Source organism: Physella acuta, unplaced genomic scaffold (assembly GCF_028476545.2).
Source record: "Physella acuta isolate Inbredline_101_S28 unplaced genomic scaffold, ASM2847654v3 ptg000457l, whole genome shotgun sequence".
Lineage (NCBI taxonomy): Eukaryota > Metazoa > Mollusca > Gastropoda > Physidae > Physella > Physella acuta.
This window is the reverse complement of record NW_026731976.1, coordinates 888,869-907,869: the sequence shown is the minus strand read 5'-3', so window position 1 is coordinate 907,869 and position 19,001 is coordinate 888,869. Positions and strand designations below refer to the sequence as shown.

At 44.5% G+C, this 19,001-nt stretch overlaps 3 protein-coding genes across 3 annotated transcripts; 2 read left to right on the top strand and 1 right to left on the bottom strand.

Moving 5' to 3' along the window:
• The first annotated feature begins 4,176 nt into the window (after positions 1-4,176).
• LOC131943463 (uncharacterized) lies at positions 4,177-5,566 on the top strand. The gene is made up of 2 exons (XM_059303610.1): positions 4,177-4,321; positions 4,518-5,566. The coding sequence occupies exons 1-2, from the start codon at positions 4,177-4,179 to the stop codon at positions 4,697-4,699; spliced, it is 327 nt and encodes a 108-aa protein (XP_059159593.1). The 3' UTR covers positions 4,700-5,566.
• A 2,214-nt stretch (positions 5,567-7,780) lies between these two features.
• On the top strand, positions 7,781-11,115 carry LOC131943498 (uncharacterized). The gene is made up of 5 exons (XM_059303657.1): positions 7,781-7,992; positions 8,766-8,905; positions 9,894-10,022; positions 10,229-10,249; positions 10,988-11,115. The coding sequence occupies exons 1-5, from the start codon at positions 7,907-7,909 to the stop codon at positions 11,113-11,115; spliced, it is 504 nt and encodes a 167-aa protein (XP_059159640.1). The 5' UTR covers positions 7,781-7,906.
• Positions 11,116-12,063: 948 nt separating this feature from the next.
• LOC131943510 (uncharacterized) lies at positions 12,064-17,492 on the bottom strand. Its single transcript, XM_059303668.1, has 5 exons — positions 17,393-17,492; positions 15,501-15,588; positions 14,675-14,764; positions 12,868-12,946; positions 12,064-12,582 (listed from the first exon to the last, which is right to left on the bottom strand). Exons 2-5 carry the CDS (start codon positions 15,581-15,583, stop codon positions 12,475-12,477), a joined length of 360 nt encoding a protein of 119 aa, XP_059159651.1. The 5' UTR covers positions 15,584-15,588; positions 17,393-17,492; the 3' UTR covers positions 12,064-12,474.
• Between the last annotated feature and the right edge of the window lie 1,509 nt (positions 17,493-19,001).

Below are 19,001 nucleotides of genomic sequence, written 5' to 3'. Positions count from 1 at the left end.
CCCTGACTTACACTTCAACAGTGTCAACTTTCGCTGTCGTGCCGCCAAAAGTCTGGCCACACGTGAGGCATGCCAAGTTGGTTGTTGAAAAAACGGGTGGTGGTGGACATCACGTGACACAGGCTATGGTCGCTACGTGAAAGGTCAAAGATGGCCGCTGGTCATCTCGACTGACGACACTCAACACGTGAGTCGTGCATGCGTCACGTTCTGGGGGTGAGTACATTTGTGGTAACTTTGTTTTTATGTCAGGCTGGTGTCTGTCTAGTGTCTGTCTGGTGACTGTCTGGTGTCTGTCTGGTGTCTGTCTGGTGACTGTCTGGTGTCTGTCTGGTGTCTGTCTGGTGTCTGTCTGGTGTCTGTCTGGTGTCTGTCTGGTGACTGTCTGGTGTCTGTCTGGTGTCTGTCTGGTGTCTGTCTGGTGACTGTCTAGTGACTGTCTGGTCTCTGTCTGGTGTCTGTCTGGTGTCTATCTGGTGTCTGTCTGGTGTCTGTCTGGTGTCTGTCTGGTGTCTGTCTGGTGTCTGTCTGGTGTCTGTCTGGTGTCTGTCTGGTGTCTGTCTGGTGTCTGTCTGGTGTCTGTCTGGTGTCTGTCTGGTGTCTGTCTGGTGTCTGTCTGGTGTCTGTCTGGTGTCTGTCTGGTGTCTGTCTGGTGTCTATCTGGTGTCTGTCTGGTGTCTGTCTGGTGTCTATCTGGTGTCTGTCTGGTGTCTGTCTGGTGTCTGTCTGGTGTTTGTCTGGTGTCTGTCTGGTGTCTGTCTGGTGTCTGTCTGGTGTCTGTCTGGCGTCCGTCTAGTGTCTGTCTGGTGTCTGTCTGGTGTCTATCTGGTGTCTATCTGGTGTCTGTCTGGTGTCTGTCTGGTGTCTGTCTGGTGTCTGTCTGGCGACCGTCTAGTGTCTGTCTGGTGTCTGTCTGGTGTCTGTCTGGTGTCTGTCTAGTGTCTGTCTGGTGTCTGTCTAGTGTCTGTCTGGTGTCTGTCTGGTGTCTGTCTGGTGTCTGTCTGGTGTCTGTCTGGCGACCGTCTGGTGTCTGTCTGGTGTCTGTCTGGTGTCTGTCTGGTGTCTGTCTAGTGTCTGTCTGGTGTCTGTCTAGTGTCTGTCTGGTGTCTGTCTGGTGTCTGTCTGGTGTCTGTCTGGTGTCTGTCTGGTGTCTGTCTGGTGTCTGTCTGGCGACCGTCTAGTGTCTGTCTGGTGACTGTCTAGTGTCTGTCTGGTGTCTGTCTGGCGACCGTCTAGTGTCTGTCTGGTGTCTGTCTCCAACATTTGATTGGCTTATGTTTGTCTTAAAGATGCTGAACCTGTTTGTGAATCTCAATCCAATGTTTGTCTACAGTTGATTGGTACCAGACACGTTGGGCACCAGGAGACTAAATCATCAATAGGTAAATCACTTTTGTGGGGGTCAGTTAAAGACGTCCCACAACTAGACGTCAACTAAATACGTCAGCTAAAGACGTCCCACAACTAGAGGAATCTAAAAGACGTCACACAACTAGACGTCCTTTAAGACGTCCCACAACTAGACGTCAGCTAAAGACGTCACACAACTAGACGTCAATAAAAGACGTTAGCCAAAGACTTCCCCCAACCAGACGTCAACAGAAGACGTCCCCCAACTAGACGTCAACAGAAGACGTCAACAGAAGACGACCCCCAACTAGACGTCAACAGAAGACGTCCCCCAACTAGACGTCAACAGAAGACGTCCCCCAACTAGACGTCAACAGAAGACGTCCACCAACTAGACGTCAACAGAAGACGTCCCCCAACTAGACGTCAACAGAAGACGTTCCCCAACTGAGGAAGTCAGCTAGAGACGTCAGCTAGAGACGTCAACAGAAGACGTCAACAGAAGACGTCAACAGAAGACGTCCCCCAACTGAGGACGTCAGGATGGGGCTGGTGGACAGCTTTCTGGCCGCTGACCTGCTGGTCCAGGTGTCCACCATTGTTGTTGTCGTGGCCCAGATCTTCAAGTAGGTTTTTCTGTGTGGGGTCACTGGTGTGTGGGGTCACTGGTGTGTGGGGTCACGGGTGTGTGGGGTCACTGGTGTATGGGGTCACTGGTGTATGGGGTCATTGGTGTGTGGGGTGACTGGTGTGTGGGGTCAATGGTGTGTGGGGTCACTGGTGTGTGGGGTCAATGGTGTGTGGGGTAAATGGTGTGTGTGGGGTAACTGGTGTGTGGGGTCATTGGTGTGTGTGGGGTCACTGGTGTGTGGGGTCACTGGTGTGTGGGGTCATTGGTGTGTGGGGTGACTGGTGTGTGGGGTCACTGGTGTGTGGGGTCATTGGTGTGTGGGGTCATTGGTGTGTGGGGTCACTGGTGTGCGGGGTCACTGGTGTGTGGGGTTACTGGTGTGTGTGGTCATTGGTGTGTGGGTTTACTGGTGTGTGGGGTCACTGGTGTGTGGGGTTACTAGTGTGTGGGTTCATTGGTGTGTGGGGTCAATGGTGTATGGGGTCACTGGTGTGAGGGGTCATTGGTGTGTGGGGTCATTGGTGTGTGGGGTCACTGGTGTGTGGGGTCATTGGTGTGTGGGGTCACTGGTGTGCGGGGTCACTGGTGTTTGGGGTCACTGGTGTGTGGGGTTACTGGTGTGTGTGGTCATTGGTGTGTGGGGTCACTGGTGTGTGGGGTCACTGGTGTGTGGGGTCACTGGTGTGTGGGGTTACTGGTGTGTGGGGTCATTGGTGTGTGGGGGTCATCGGTGTGTGGGGTCACTGGTGTGTGGGGTCATTGGTGTGTGGGGTCATCGGTGTGTGGGGTCATTGGTGTGTGGGATCATCGGTGTGTGGGGTCACTGGTGTGCGGGGTTACTGGTGTGTGGGGTCATTGGTGTGTGGGGTCATTGGTGTGTGGGGTCATCGGTGTGTGGGGTCATTGGTGTGTGGGGTCATTGGTGTGTGGGGTGACTGGTGTGTGGGGTCATCTGTGTGTGGGGTCTGTGGTGTGTGGGGTAACTGGTGTGTGGGGTCATTGGTGTGTGGGGTCACTGGTGTGTGGGGTCATCGGTGTGTGGGGTCAACGGTGTGTGGGGTCAATGGTGTGTGGGGTCATCGGTGTGTTGGGTCACTGGTGTTTGGGGGTCATCGGTGTGTGGGGGTCATCGGTGTGTGGGGTCAATGGTGTGTGGGGTCATCGGTGTGTGGGGTCACTGGTGTGTAGGAGTCATCGGTGTGTGGGGGTCAGCGGTGTGTGGGGTCATTGGTGTGTGGGATCACTGGTGTGTAGCAGTACAATGTCGTGTCTCACATTTAATTAAATGAAACAAATTTGTTCTTATACCTTTAATATAACACACTTTTAAATGCACTAAAAATGAGAAAATTAAAATACGCTTGCTTTATTTAATAAAAAAAACTTTCCCCAACCCCACACCCACCACACACTGGCCAATGACGTCATTGATTGTTGACGTGTCCCCCACAGCTGGATGGCCTTCTGCACGTCATCGTGGTGGGTGTCGTCAGGTACCCACACGGGGCTGTGGCGGTCGTGTGGTCAGGATTTCATCGCCACCTGCAGCGTCATGGACGGTACAGGCAGTGGTAAGCTATGACATGTCACAGTGGCATTTGGTAGTGACATTTGGTAGTGGCATTTGGTAGTGACATTTGGTAGTGGCATTTGGTAGTGGCATTTGAAAGTGTCATTTGATAGTGGCATTTGGTAGTGGCATTTGGTAGTGACATTTGGTAGTGGCATTTGGTAGTGGCATTTGGTAGTGGCATTTGGTAGTGGCATTTGGTAGTGACATTTGGTAGTGGCATTTGGTAGTGACATTTGGTAGTGACATTTGGTAGTGGCATTTGGTAGTGACATTTGGTAGTGGCATTTGGTAGTGACATTTGGTAGTGACATTTGGTAGTGGCATTTGAAAGTGTCATTTGATAGTGGCATCTGATAGTGGCATTTGAATGTGGCATTTTTATTGGCATTTGATAGTGGTATTTCAAAGTGGCATTTGATAGTTGCATGTGATAGTGACATCTGATAGTGGTATTTTTAGTGGCATTTGATAGTGGCATTTGAAAGTGGCATTATATTAAGGCATTTGAAAGTGGCATCTGATAGTGGCATCTGATAGTGGCATTTGATAATGTCATGTGATAGTGAAAGTACTGGCATCTGACCCCCAGTCTTTGACCCCCCTCCCCCACCCCACAGATGACATGGCCGCCACCCAGACGTTCGCCATCTTCGGGTTGATGACGCTCAACCTGGGTTGTCTCCTCCTGGCTCTCTACGTCTTCGTCCCGTCCACGCGGGGCAGCAGGGAGGCGGGGCTAGGGGCGGCCGTCAGCTTGTTAGTCGCAGGTAGGTCAAGGTCTTCAACTTTACTAGGTGTTAAACCAGGTTCAAGGCGATAGGCAATGTTTAGCAACTATTTTAACACATTTCTCTCCCTTTTGCCCTTTGTTTCCCACCTGTTTCACACCTGTTTCCCACCTGTTTCACACCTGTTTCCCACTTGTTTCCTACCTGTTTCACACCTGTTTCACACCTGTTTCAGCCGCTAGCTGGCTGATTGCCGTGTGCGTGTTTGGAGCGTACGCTGACCGTCAGAAGGGCAGTGACCCCGGCAAGTTGGGCTTCTCGTTTGGTCTGGCGATCGTCGCCCTCATCCTGTCGCTGGCAGCTGGGGTCATGGTGCTGGTCACCTGCTGCAAGGGTGGCTCGGTGGGCTCCAAGTAGATGACATCTACATGACAGGTGACATCTACATGACAGGTGACATCTACATGACAGGTGACATCTACATGACATAGGACATCTACATGACAGGTGACATCTACATGACAGGTGACATCTACATGACAGGTGACATCTACATGACATAGGACATCTACATGACAGGTGACATCCACATGACAGATGACATCTACATGATAGATGGCATCTACATGACATATGGTATCTACATGACACATGACATCTACATGTCAGATGACATCAACATGACAGATGACATCTACATGACAGATGGCATCTACATGACATATGGTATCTACATGACAGATGACATTTACATGACAGGTGACATCTAGATGACAGATGGCATCAGCATGAAATGTATACGACAGGTGACATCTACATGACAGATGACATCTACATGACAGGTGACATCTACATGACAGATGACATATACATGTCAGATGACATCTACAAGTCAGATGACATTTACATCACATTTGAGATCTACATGTAGATGACAGTGACGTCGCAGCGTGAAGAGATCTGCATGACAAAAAACAATCCTGAAATGTCATCAATAACAGAGATGATATACCATAAGATACCCTATAAAACCCTGAGAGAATTGAAAGAAATGTAAATCCTTGTATCACGTGGTGTCCTTACTGATATCATTCATGTATCACGTGATGTCCATACTGATATCATTCATGTATATATTGGGGAGTTTAAATAAAATATGATCAAAAGTTTTTTTGTTTTGTCCTCTCAAACAATTTTTACTTAACTTTTTTTTTAACCCAGCAATTTTGGGAGATGTTGGACTGACAGTGTGATGTTTTGGGAGATGTTCAACTGACAGTGTGATGTTTTAGAGATGTTGGACTGACAGTGTGATGTTTTAGAGATGTTGGACTGACAGTGTGAAATCTAATAAGAAATATTTTGATTTAATTGTAGAGAATAGTGACATTTTGGGTATTTATTACTGTGTGTGTGTGTGTTTTTTTTTGTTTTTTTTTTGTAGCATATTTATAAACTTGGAAAGCATTATGGTTTATAACTATAAGTAAAAATAGTATAAAATATTTTGCACAGCAATTTCCACATTTGTTACGTATTTAGTTGAATATACGGCCTTGTGCGTCCATATTGTGTGTTGTTGACGTTTCGCGTCAATGACAGCTTTTCAACCGTCTCGGCTTTCTGTTTTGATCCGACTTTGTTATGTAATGAGCGTGATAAATGTGGGCATGAAAGGTGGTTGAACTGTCGTTGCTATGAGTTAAGGACAGCAAGTCACACTAACAACGCTTCTACGCCATTTCACAGTAATTTAAATTTTGTATTTAAAAAACACGATGAAAACCGAGAAAGTTGGAACATTCTGTTAAATATTATAAGTATAACGGAATTGAAACCTACATACTTTATACTAAAAAATGTTACGCGTGTCATACATACCTATGCAAAATATGCACTTATATCTATATATCTAAAAATCTATACATTGCATTTGAATCTTATGTTGATTTGAACTTTCTGAATAATTTAATACATTAAAATATTAATTTCCAAACAAATTCTTATTTGTGATTTTTTTCTGTGACTTTTTTCCTGTGACAATCGTCGGATTAACAGAGTGATGTTTTAGGGATTTGGTATTGATATGATGATTATTTGAGAAATGTAGGAATAATTGTGTTATGTTTTGAGAGATGTGGGATTGGTCGGCTGAGAAGACTAAATTGGTCTTCAATTAAACTTGTGAATCCAAGTTTGCCGCATATAGAATAGATCAAGAATATTACAGCCTTGTTTCAATAATCTTTGGTCTGTAGGCTTTCACCTATTCACGCTTGAATGAATAAAAAATGTCGGCTCCTGTGTCGTAAAATGGGCGTGGCTTGTCCCTGTGGTGACATCAGATGATTCGTTTCTCGTCTGGGCGGTCTGACGCGGGTGTCACGTGGGCCAAACCTGGACCCGTCCCATTACGTCAGCAGACGTGGTGGCCGTTGCTAGGTCTCCACACACACATACACATTAACACACACACGCCGTGTGTGCCAAGCTAGGATCGTGGGGGATTTGGGGGCGGGGACAAAAAACCAAGCGAGGACCAAGACAGGACCTACCCAGGACACAGGACATAATGAGGACCAACTCAGGACATAATGAGGACCAGATGAGCACTTGACATCAGGTCGGTAACTGTGTGTGAGTAGAATATTTTTAATGAGGTTCTCTGGAGTTCGGGTTCATTAACTCTGCTTAGCGGACTAGAGCATTCACGGATTTGTTTCATACTTTGACTATCTACCCCCTCCCCTTTATCCCCCCCCCCCCCCGATATTTAAATCTCTGGAACTCTGGCCCACGTAACGTGACACGATTGGGCAGTAACGTGACAGGATTGGGCAATAACGTGACACGATTGGGCAGTAACGTGACAGGATTGGGCAGTAACGTGACACGATTGGGCAGTAACGTGACACGATTGGGCACCCCTGAAAGTGCTTTAGAGATTCTGGAACCACATTAGAAGGAAAATTAATCGTTACATCTTCATTTTAAATAAAGTATGTAAATTAGCCAGACAAGCACTTAATGATGTAAGCCACTTAGACCAATCACTTAATTAATGATGTAATCTAGTTAGTCCAACCACTATTGTCAACCACCCGTGTCAACCAGTTTCCGTCCAACCATTCTAAATGCTAACATTTAGCAATAAATCAAATCATATCATAAGCAACTTTTGGCTTGGTGAATGACAGCTAACACAAGAGGTGGCCAAAAACTAGAAAGATGGCCAAAAACTAGAAAGATGGCCAAAAACTAGAAAGATGGCCAAAAACTAGAAAGATGGCCAAAAACTAGAAAGATGGCCAAAAACTAGAAAGATGGCCAAAAACTAGAAAGATGGCCAAAAACTAGAAAGATGGCCAAAAACTAGAAAGATGGCCAAAACTAGAAAGATGGCCAAAAACTACAAAGATGGCCAAAAACTAGAAAGATGGCCAAAAACTAGAAAGCTGGCCAAAAACTCACATCAAATATTTATTTCAATATAGCGATTCCATCAACACAGTCAGCATCAGTCAAGTAAGTCACCGATAAGTCATCTAGTCACCGAGAGTCACATACTTTCCAGAAGTCACAATCAGCTGGAGTCATCTCAAGTCACCTGCAGTCATCTGAGGTATGATGGGAGTCGTGTCTGGCTTTCTCGGTGTCAGCAACTATGTCAAGGTCGCTGCCCTCGTTGTCATGGTAGCACAGATTTTAAAGTAAGTTCAAAGGTCATCAAACACATTAAGGCACCGTGCCATGACATTAGGGCACTGTGCCATCACATTAGGGCACCGTGCCATCACATTAAGGCACCGTGCCATGACATTAGGGCACTGTGCCATCACATTAGGGCACCGTGCCATCACATTAGGGCACCGTGCCATGACATTAGGGCACATTAGGGCACTGTGCCATCACATTAGGGCACCGTGCCATCACATTAGGGCATTGTGCCATCACATTAGGGCACCGTGCCATGACATTAGGGCACATTAGGGCACTGTGCCATCACATTAGGGCACCGTGCCATCACATTAGGGCACCGTGCCATGACATTAGGGCATTGTGCCATCACATTAGGGCACCGTGCCATCACATTAGGGCACCGTGCCATGACATTAGGGCATTGTGCCATCACATTAGGGCACCGTGCCATCACATTAGGGCACCGTGCCATGACATTAGGGCATTGTGCCATCACATTAGGGCACCGTGCCATCACATTAGGGCACCGTGCCATGACATTAGGGCACTGTCCCATCACATTAGGGCACTGTCCCATCACATGAGGGCACTGTCCCATCAGATTAGGGCATTTTCCCATTCAATTAGGGCACTGCCCGACACAAACACCGAGACTTTCTATCAATACATGGTTTTAGTAACATTGAATTACCGAATTAAAACCATTTTGAAATCCTTAACAAGTTGATTGGATCTATCCTGCATTAATTAGTCATTAATTATAATTAACCTCTTCCGGTCCCAGCTGGATCGCCTACTGTACCTCATCATGGTGGGTGGTGACCACACCAGCCGCCGGCGTCCTCTACACCCACTACGGCTTGTGGCGGGCGTGCAACTCGGGGTTCCTGCCCAAATGTGCGGTACTTGACGGTACCGGAAGTGGTGAGTTTCCGGTGGTCTGTTGGTTTGGTGGTCTGTCTATTTATTTAAATAGTAGTGCATAATTTATTTTCTACTTCTTAGTGCATTATTACATAAAAGCTTGTAATAAAAAAGCTTTTTTAAGAATTTTTTTTTCAGTACTTTAAAGTTGTTGTTTTTTTTACAATAGAGTTGCATGACTAAAAACCATTGCGCACTTATGAACATTATAACGCGCGTAAAATAGTGCGGAATAGTTGGATAAGACAGCCTACTAATTTGGTCACAATTTTAATTAATTCATAAAAAGTCAATTAGGCAACCAATTAAGTCAAATTTAATATCATGTTTCATTGTCTTCATGTCTTAACCAAGTAACAACTATGAACCGATTCTATATGTTAGAAGTGCCCGAATTTTCGCTCGGGCGTTTGGATCTAGAAAGAGACAGTTAAATAATAGCTTGTAAAAAGTTATTTTTTGCAATTTTTTTCTATAATCTATTTGTCTCGATATTTTTCAAAATTGAATGTCAGTTTCCCTGGGTGGTTAATTGTCTTGGTGGTATTTGAATTAGTGGTAATTTTTGTTTTCATCCGTGTTTTGGTATTGGTGGTTAGTTTAAGATGATGGAAAGTTTAAATTAATTATTGGTGACGTTTTAATTTAATTTAGGGATTAATGAAATATTTAGTAAGGTTTGGTTGAAAATTAACATTTAGACTTTGTAATGAAATGTTGTCTGTCACATGACCTATCTGTCACATGACCTATCTGTCACAGGACCTATCTGTCACATGACCTATCTGTCACATGACCTATCTGTCACATGACCTATCTGTCACATGACCTATCTGTCACATGACCTATCTGTCACATGACCTATCTGTCACATGACCTATCTGTCACATGACCTATCTGTCACATGACCTATCTGTCACATGACCTATCTGTCACATGACCTATCTGTCACATGACCTATCTGTCGCATTACCTATCTGTCCCCCAGATAACATGGCCGCCGCCCAGACTTTTGCCAACTTTGGTTTCGTCTCGCTCAACCTGGGTTGTCTGCTGCTGGGGCTCTACGTCATGCTGGACACGTGCAGGGGCAACAGGGAGGCGGGGCTAGGCACAGGTGTTACTTTAATTACTTCAGGTAACTGGCCACAGGTGTTACTTTACTTCAGGTAACTGGACACAGGTGTTACTTTACTTACTTTAGGTAAGTGGCAACAGGTGTTACTTGACTTACTTCAGGTAACTGGCCACAAGTGTTACTTTACTTACTTCAGGTAAGTGGCAACAGGTGTTATTTTACTTACTTCAGGTAAGTGGCCACAGGTGTTACTTTACTTACTTCAGGTAAGTGGCAACAGGTGTTACTTTACTTACTTCAGGTAACTGGACACAAGTGTTACTTTACTTACTTCAGGTAAGTGGCAACAGGTGTTACTTGACTTACTTCAGGTAACTGGCCACAAGTGTTACTTTACTTACTTCAGGTAAGTGGCAACAGGTGTTATTTTACTTACTTCAGGTAAGTGGCCACAGGTGTTACTTTACTTACTTCAGGTAACTGGACACAAGTGTTACTTTACTTACTTCAGGTAAGTGGCTACAGGTGTCACTTTACTTACTTCAGGTAACTGGCTACAGGTGTCACTTTACTTACTTCAGGTAACTGGCTACAGGTGTTACTTTACTTCAGGTAACTGGCCACAGGTGTTACTTTACTTCAGGTAACTGGCCACAGGTGTTACTTTACTTACTTCAGGTAACTGGCTACAGGTGTCACTTTACTTACTTCAGGTAACTGGCCACAGGTGTTACTTTACTTACTTCAGGTAACTTACCACAGGTGTTACTTTACTTACTTCAGGTAACTTACCACAGGTGTTACTTGACTTACTTCAGGTAACTGACCACAGGTGTTACTTTACTTCAGGTAACTGGCCACATGTGTTACTTTACTTACTTCAGGTAACTGGCCATAGTTGATGTAGCGAGGTTGAGTTTGGGATCTGAGGCTGTGAAAGTTTTTAATTAATTAAAATAAATTTTCCCAAGGATAATCCTAAAATGTGAATGAACCTTCACCAGGAGTGGGCTGGCTAATTGCCGTGTGTGTGTTTGCCGGCTCCATCAACCAGTGTGTGTGTTTGCCGGCTCCATCAACCAGAACTACGGCTCCAGCTCCTACGGCTTCTCGTTTGGCCTGGCCATCGTGACCTGCTTGTTGGCCCTGGTGGCCGCAGTACTAGTGGCCATCGCCGGCTGCACTGGTGGGTTAGGGGGGTCAAAGTAAGGAGGGGGAGGGAGGTCAAAGTAAGGAGGGGGGGGGGGGTCAAAGTAAGGAGGGGGGGTCAAGCTGATCGACACAGGAAAGGGGGGAATGTCAATGTAATTATATTTGAACAGATAAAGGTTGGTATGTGTATGTGTGTAGGGGGGGGGGGGAGAATAACCTATGTAAATGGATATTTGCTCAACTGTGTATAATATGTTATCAAATTATTTCCTGTACTCACTAATGTCCAGTGAATTAAAGTCATGTACATGGTGAACATTATGTTTGTTTTTAGTTTTCTATAGTAAGCAACAGGGAGAGTTGTGATTAAAAGTGTGTAGCCCTATAAGAGTGAACCCCCCCCCCCCCCAGTTGTGATTAAGTGTGTAGCCCTATAAGAGTGTGCCCCCCCCCCCCCCCATAGTTGTGATTTCAAGTGTGTAGCCCTATAAGAGTATGCCCCCCCCCCCCCCCCTAGTTGTGATTAAAAGTGTGTAGCCCTATAAGAGTGTGCTGCCCCCCCCCCCAGTTGTGATTAAAAGTGTGTAGCCCTAGAAGAGTGAGCTGCCCTACCACAGGCAGTGAGCTGACTTGACCCACCCACCACATAACAAGCTCCAGTTGCCTTACGTTACGGCTGTTAACGTCATCTAAAGGGAGACAATCAAACACTACATTTGTATTGTTCTTGTTATCTCCCTTTGAACACGGACGTTTAAATAATCGTGACGAACAAAACTAGTCAAATATTTTTTGAACTGTCATGTTCTTTTTTTTCCTTTAATTACATAATTTTTTTAATTACATAATTTTTTTAATTACATAATATTTTAATTACATAATTTTTTAATTACATAATTTTTTAATTACATAATTTTTAATTACATAATTACAAATTTTACAGTGTTTACAGCAACCACATCTGACTGGCCCATTAGTCAAGCTATTCAAATATAATTTAATTAAACTAATTAGCTAATTGGCTAGTCAAACTAAAACATGCATAAATGAAGTCAGCTTCTACAGCCTAGTTCAAGTTGACATAAGCGAGGTCAGTGACTGCTAGCCGTTGTCTCAACTAGGTCAGTGACCGCTGGCCGTTGTTTGAACTAGGTCAGTGACCGCTAGCCGTTGACTAAACTAGGTCAGTGACCGCTGGCCGTTGACTGAACTAGGTCAGTGACCGCTACCCGTTGACTAAACTAGGTCAGTGACCGCTGGCCGTTGACTGAACTAGGTCAGTGACCGCTGGCCGTTGTCTCAACTAGGTCAGTGACCGCTGGCCGTTGACTAAACTAGGTCAGTGACCGCTGGCCGTTGACTGAACTAGGTCAGTGACCGCTAACGTCTGGCACCAAGCGCTTGTCTTCTGCTCCCTGCTCGACAATTTGTTCCGTTCATTTTTTCCCTGAAACAAAAAGTCAAAGTTTTTAATCTCTAAGCCAAGCCCAGGGTTAGCGTTAAGTTGGGCGACGTTTGCAGGAAACAGTTATAATTTAGGCAAGTGGGTTAGATGGGGGAGGGGAGAGAGATAGTGGGTAGATGGGGGAGGGGGAGAGAGATGGTGGGGGAGGTTTACATTGGAGGAGGGTGGGGCTTGGTCAGGATTTGGAAGTTTGGGTTAGAGTTTAGTATGTGATGCGTTGCCCCCCCCCCCCCCAAACACACACACACTCACTATAACAAATCTTACCAAACCGGAAGTGGCGATACAGAAGAAGGAGGCTGGGATCACGCCCCAGATGAACTGGTCAAGCAGGGTCAAGGTCACACTATGGATGAAACGTGACACCATCAATATAACGAGATACATAGCAACGTGACACCATCAATATAACGAGATACATAGCAACGTGACACCATCAATATAACGAGATACATAGCAACGTGACGCCATCAATATAACGAGATACATAGCAACGTGACACCATCAATATAACGAGATACATAACAACGTGACACTATAAATATAACGAGATACATAGCAACGTGACACCATCAATATAACGAGATACATAGCAACGTGACACCATCAATATAACGAGATACATAACAACGTGACACCATCAATATAACGAGATACATAGCAACGTGACACCATCAATATAACGAGATACATAGCAACGTGACACCATCAATATAACGAGATACATAGCAACGTGACACCATCAATATAACGAGATACATAGCTTTAACTCTAATCTACTTAAACAATGCTCAACTTGGGATGTAAAAAAAATTATTGCAACCTGTCCCCGACTGAGCTTGAGTTTTGGATGCCCCAGCAAACTTTCACGAATATTTTTGTAACTTTTTGACGCTCTCCGCCAAAGCACCAAGTAAAACGGACTAGCCCAATACCTCTATTAAAATGGACTAGTCCAATAACTCTACTAAAATGGACTAGTGCAATACCCCTACTAAAATGGACTAGCCCAATATCCCCACTAAAATGGACTAGTCCAACAGCCCAACCAAAATGGACTAGCCCAATATCCCCACTAAAATGGACTAGTCCAACAGCCCTACCAAAATAGACGAGCCCAGTACCGCTATCATAAGACGATTGACGCTCTAAAGCTAATCGATAAGTAATCAGAGGCACCAATCGATGAATCGATCCATTTTGAGTGCAAGCAGTTGGAATCTGTCTTGCCCAAGAAAAAAGTCACAGATGTATATGCATGGAATTTGTTAATACTTTTATGTTTTTAAGACGTGCAAATCAAAATACGATTAATTAAATGTAATGTAAAAATTGTATGTATATGTCGTAGGTTGTATTTATAGTAACACACGTAAAAATATATAGTCTGAAGTATTTTGGTTTTAATTCCGTTATAGAATAGAATTAATTAGATCTAGAATTTTCCAACCTATTCAGTTTATTTTTAAAATACAAACTTTGAATCAGCTGCAAATGGATAGAAGACATAGTTAATATGATGTAGTGACCTTTACTTCCGACGTAACGATAATTTAGTGACCTTTACTTCCGTTTATCGCCCTCATTAGACCACAAAGAATAGGATCTAGCCAAAAAGCCGACAAGGTTCGAAGGCTGTTGTTGAATCAAAACGTCAACACTACACAATGTGGACAAACTAGGCTGACAGTCGAAAGCCTTAAGGCACAAAAAAAAATACAAAACACAAGGATCAGCCTACATTTCTTTTATTTCTAATATGAAAATAAAGAAATATTGAACAAATTTGAGGCTACTGTGTATCTTTTATACTTTTTACTTATTGTGAAGACCAACGTCGGATTTTTATTAAAACCATAAAACTTTTACAGTTTATAAATATGTTACTAAAAACACCACCCATTTTTATACACACACACAATTTGACAATTCTCAACAAGTAAATCAAAATATTTGGTAATGCACATTTGTGATTTTTTTCTGTGACTTTATTTCCGTTCGCCGCCCTAACGCCTTTAGATTCATGCCAACATAGCCAGTAACGGGTGTTTACACAGGTAAAATTGAAACGTACCTGTAACAGGTGAGACACAGCGACACAGTGATGAGGACACACAGCGACACAGGAAGCCACGACTCTCGAGTTTTGGTCACGTGTGTCTGCCTGGGGACACGGGAACCACGTGATCAGTTGTCACGTGATTTGTGACGACACAGTTATTCTAACAGCTTAAAAATCTGATTAGAAATCTGATTGCCAGACAAACTAATGAAGAGAAGTGACACAGTGCATACAATATGACCAATCTATCACCTTTACATTCTTCACAAAGAAAACATACCAAAAAAAAACAAACAACAACAATATTCCTAATTAAAACCATACTTTATCATCGCCGCCCACCCACAAGAATGTTAGTTAACTTTCTCTGTGTGTCCTTACGGTACACAATGTATACAGAATGTTGAGATCCCCTTCACCCCCCCCCCCCCCCCCACTTGAGGCCACTAGCACCCCACGGTACACAATGTATACAGAATGTTGAGATCCCCTTCACCCCCCCCCCCCCCCCCACTTGAGGCCACTAGCACCCCACGGTACACAATGTATACAGAATGTTGAGATCCCCTTCACCCCACCCCCCACCCCCCCACTTGAGGCCACTAGCACCCCACGGTACACAATGTATACAGAATGTTGAGATCCCCTTCACCCCCCCCCCCCCCACTTGAGGCCACTAGCACCCCACGGTACACAATGTATACAGAATGTTGAGATCCCCTTCACCCCCACCCCCACCCCACCCCCCCCACTTGAGGCCACTAGCACCCCACGGTACACAATGTATACAGAATGTTGAGATCCCCTTCGGCTCACCCAATGTCAAGGTCAGACTAACCTTGTGTGGGCGTGGCTCCTGCTGGCAGTGTGGACAAACTGACGTCTGACAGCTGACAGGATGTTGTAGATGTCACTGTTCATGGTCGCTGGATGACACGTGACATTTGATGAGATGACACGTGACATTTGATGAGATGACACGTGACATTTGATGAGATGACACATGACATTTAATGAGATGACACATGATATTTGATGAGATGACACGTGCCATTTGATAAGATGACACATCACATGACATTTGATGAGATGACACATGACAATTGATGATTGATGAGTTAGCAACATCTAGTGGGTACATGCATGTCATGTGACAGTCCTTTTGGTTGTCGTCTGGCAGTCGTCTGATTGAAAAATCTCAAAACTTTTGTTTGAAATGCAATAGTTTCGTTAAGTTGCTATCATAGTGTAGCTTACCTGTTAAATAGAGCTAAGAATGAAAAGGTCCTCCGTGAAAGATTCAGTTGGTGACTGATGTTGTCATGTACTGTCATGTGCTGTCACGTGCTGTCACGTGCTGTCATATGTGTCATTTGTCGTCTGTGTTGTGTGTGTGTGTGTTCTTACATTTTTCTCTAGTTCAGCCCTACTGCAAGTCAAACTGGATTTATTTATTTACATTCGTGATTAGGATTTAATTACAGAAATTGGTATCGTTAAATTAACATATTTGTTTCCAGAGTGTCTTCCAGGCATCTCTTCGAACGAAATGAAATTTATATAAATTATATAGAAAATATATACTTTTAAAACAGTGTCCGCCCCCCCCCCCCGAAGAAAGTCTACCGCCCCCCCCCCCCCACGAAGATTTCAAGTGCCCCCCCCCCCCCGGAGAAAAACGTCTGGAAGACACACTGTTTCATATTTTTACTTTCTCGTATATACGAAGTATAGAGAAAGTCTTGTAATCGAGCAAAAAAAAAATTGAGATTTTTACAAATCTCGACGTTTTACACCTCACTGATACGGAAAAACATAATTTTGCAATCTTGTCCGTATGTCTGTGTGTCTGTCTGTCTGTCTGTCCGTGTGTAAACACAATAACTTGAGTACCGTTACTGCTAGGTTGATGAAATTTCATATATAAGTATTTTATCAAAATCGTAGATCCGTATCAACTTTTGAGCGATTTCCGATAACCGGAAGTGGTACTTTTCCTACTTTGAATTTTTCAAAAGCCTACAACTTGAGTACTATTTCAGATAGATAGATGAAATTTCACATGTAAGTAAAAGATCTAATTCTCTACCTTCTTTAAATTTTGAGTAATTTCCGTTGACCGGAAGTAGTACTTTACGCTACTTCCGATTTCTCAAAAAACGAATGTAAATTTTAAAGTACTAATAATATTGCGCATAATTATGCGCTTTTTGATTTGGCGTTCACTTGGTGTGCAATTAATTTGTCTACGAGATTTTATTCTATTTTTAAAACTTTAAGTATTTAAAATGGATTAAAAATCATGTCTACAGCCCGAGTTCCCATCCCCTGTTATTTTATATAAGATTATTCGAGAAAGTTTAGGGGAGATCACTCCCGGTTTATTATTTAAAAAGTCGATGTTTATGTAACCTGCAATAGAGTTTCATGACGACAAAAATCGATGTTTATGGGACAATACGCTGAGTAGTTGTTCTGTAGGCATGCAAAGGTCAAGTCAACCTTAAAAGAATTGATTTAACTACTAATTAATTTATGAATATTTTTAGATTGTTTTATAAATGAGGTGAGATATTTTAAACAGAAACAAAATTAAAACAAAGTTTGAATGTATCTATTTAAACTATTTCTTGGTTCAGTTTTTAATCTGACTGACATAACAGTATTAATTAATTGAAACGGTTACGTGTCCAGACAGCTAATTAAAAAAAGTGTCTAGACTTAACCTACTTGTGTTTAATTAGACAGATTGCTCATTAAAGCTTTTGAAATTTGCAAGAACCAAACGCGTATGTCGAACAGGCCGGGAACTGTGAACTACACACTGACGTCACTTCGTGTTGTGTGACGTCACAGCGACACACAACACGCCGTAACTAGGCACGCTCTCCCCGCCGGCAGCCGTTGTCAAGTCTAGCGTGTCTTGATAAACCAGTGCAACTACTGGCTAGAGACGATGTTTTGATTGTACTCACGTGCTGTCGTCTTCTACAGAGGGTTGTTCTCCAGAGTTCGGTCAACACGGCAACACACGTCTGCTGGCAACACGGCAACACACGTCTGCTGTCAACACGGCAACACACGTCTGCTGGCAACACGGCAACACACGTCTGAGTCAACACGGCAACACACGTCTGCTGGCAACACGGCAACACACGTCTGCTGTCAACACGGCAACACACGTCTGCTGGCAACACGGCAACACACGTCTGCTGTCAACACAGCAACACACGTCTGCTGGCAACACACGTCTGCTGTCTACTAACGCTGGTCGCGCATGGCTGACCCGCGTCTGCTGGAGCACGTCTTGTCTGCCACGGTCTGGTTTTGGCCAATCGGCGTCATTGTTTACATGAGCCGTCACGTGTATCGGGCCCAACTTGTTAGACTTAGGATCTGAGCTATGCTTGTATTACATGAGCCATCACGTGTATCGGCCCCAACTTGTTAGACTTAGGATCTGAGCTATGCTTGTATTACACCCTGCTTAACAAACCTAATTCGTTTTTTGGCTCTTAGACCCCCCCCCCCACACACACACACATAACATATAGCCCCGCCCCTCCCCCACACACTTAAGATATAGTTCCGCCCCCTCCCCCACACACTTAAGATATAGCTCCGCCCCCTCCCCAACACACTTAAGATATAGCTCCGCCCTTCCCTCACACACTTAAGATATAGTTCCGCCCCCTCTCCCACACACTTAAGATATAGCTCCGCACTTCCCTCACACACTTAAGATATAGTTCCGCCCCCTCTCCCACACACTTAAGATATAGTTCCGCCCCCTCCCCCACACACTTAAGATATAGCCCCGCCCCCTCCCCAACACACTTAAGATATAGCTCCGCCCTTCCCTCACACACTTAAGATATAGTTCCGCCCCCTCTCCCACACACTTAAGATATAGCTCCGCCCTTCCCTCACACACTTAAGATATAGTTCCGCCCCCTCCCCCACACACTTAAGATATAGCTCCGCCCCCTCCCCAACACACTTAAGATATAGCTCCGCCCTTTCCTCACACACTTAAGATATAGTTCCGCCCCCTCTCCCACACACTTAAGATATAGCTCCGCCCTTCCCTCACACACTTAAGATATAGTTCCGCCCCTCCCCAACACACTTAAGATATAGTTCCGCCCCCTCTCCCACACACTTAAGATATAGTTCCGCCCCCTCTCCCACACACTTAAGATATAGCTCCGCCCTTCCCTCACACACTTAAGATATAGTTCCGCCCCTCCCCAACACACTTAAGATATAGCCCGCCCCTCCCCCACACACTTAAGATATAGCCCGCCCCTCCCCCACACACTTAAGATATAGCCCGCCC

Coding starts and splice junctions, on each gene's coding strand:
- LOC131943510 (XM_059303668.1), bottom strand. CDS start 15,583: ATGAACAGTGACATCTACAACATCCTGTCAGCTGTCAGACGTCAGTTT. Junction 14,765..15,500: donor AGGAGCCACGCCCACACAAG/GTTAGTCTGACC, acceptor CCGTGTCCCCAG/GCAGACACACGTGACCAAAA. Junction 12,583..12,867: donor GTATCGCCACTTCCGGTTTG/GTAAGATTTGTT, acceptor TTTTTGTTTCAG/GGAAAAAATGAACGGAACAA.
- LOC131943463 (XM_059303610.1), top strand. CDS start 4,177: ATGGCCGCCACCCAGACGTTCGCCATCTTCGGGTTGATGACGCTCAAC. Junction 4,322..4,517: donor CGTCAGCTTGTTAGTCGCAG/GTAGGTCAAGGT, acceptor CACCTGTTTCAG/CCGCTAGCTGGCTGATTGCC.
- LOC131943498 (XM_059303657.1), top strand. CDS start 7,907: ATGATGGGAGTCGTGTCTGGCTTTCTCGGTGTCAGCAACTATGTCAAG. Junction 8,906..9,893: donor ACTTGACGGTACCGGAAGTG/GTGAGTTTCCGG, acceptor TCTGTCCCCCAG/ATAACATGGCCGCCGCCCAG. Junction 10,250..10,987: donor TGTTACTTTACTTACTTCAG/GTAAGTGGCAAC, acceptor AACCTTCACCAG/GAGTGGGCTGGCTAATTGCC.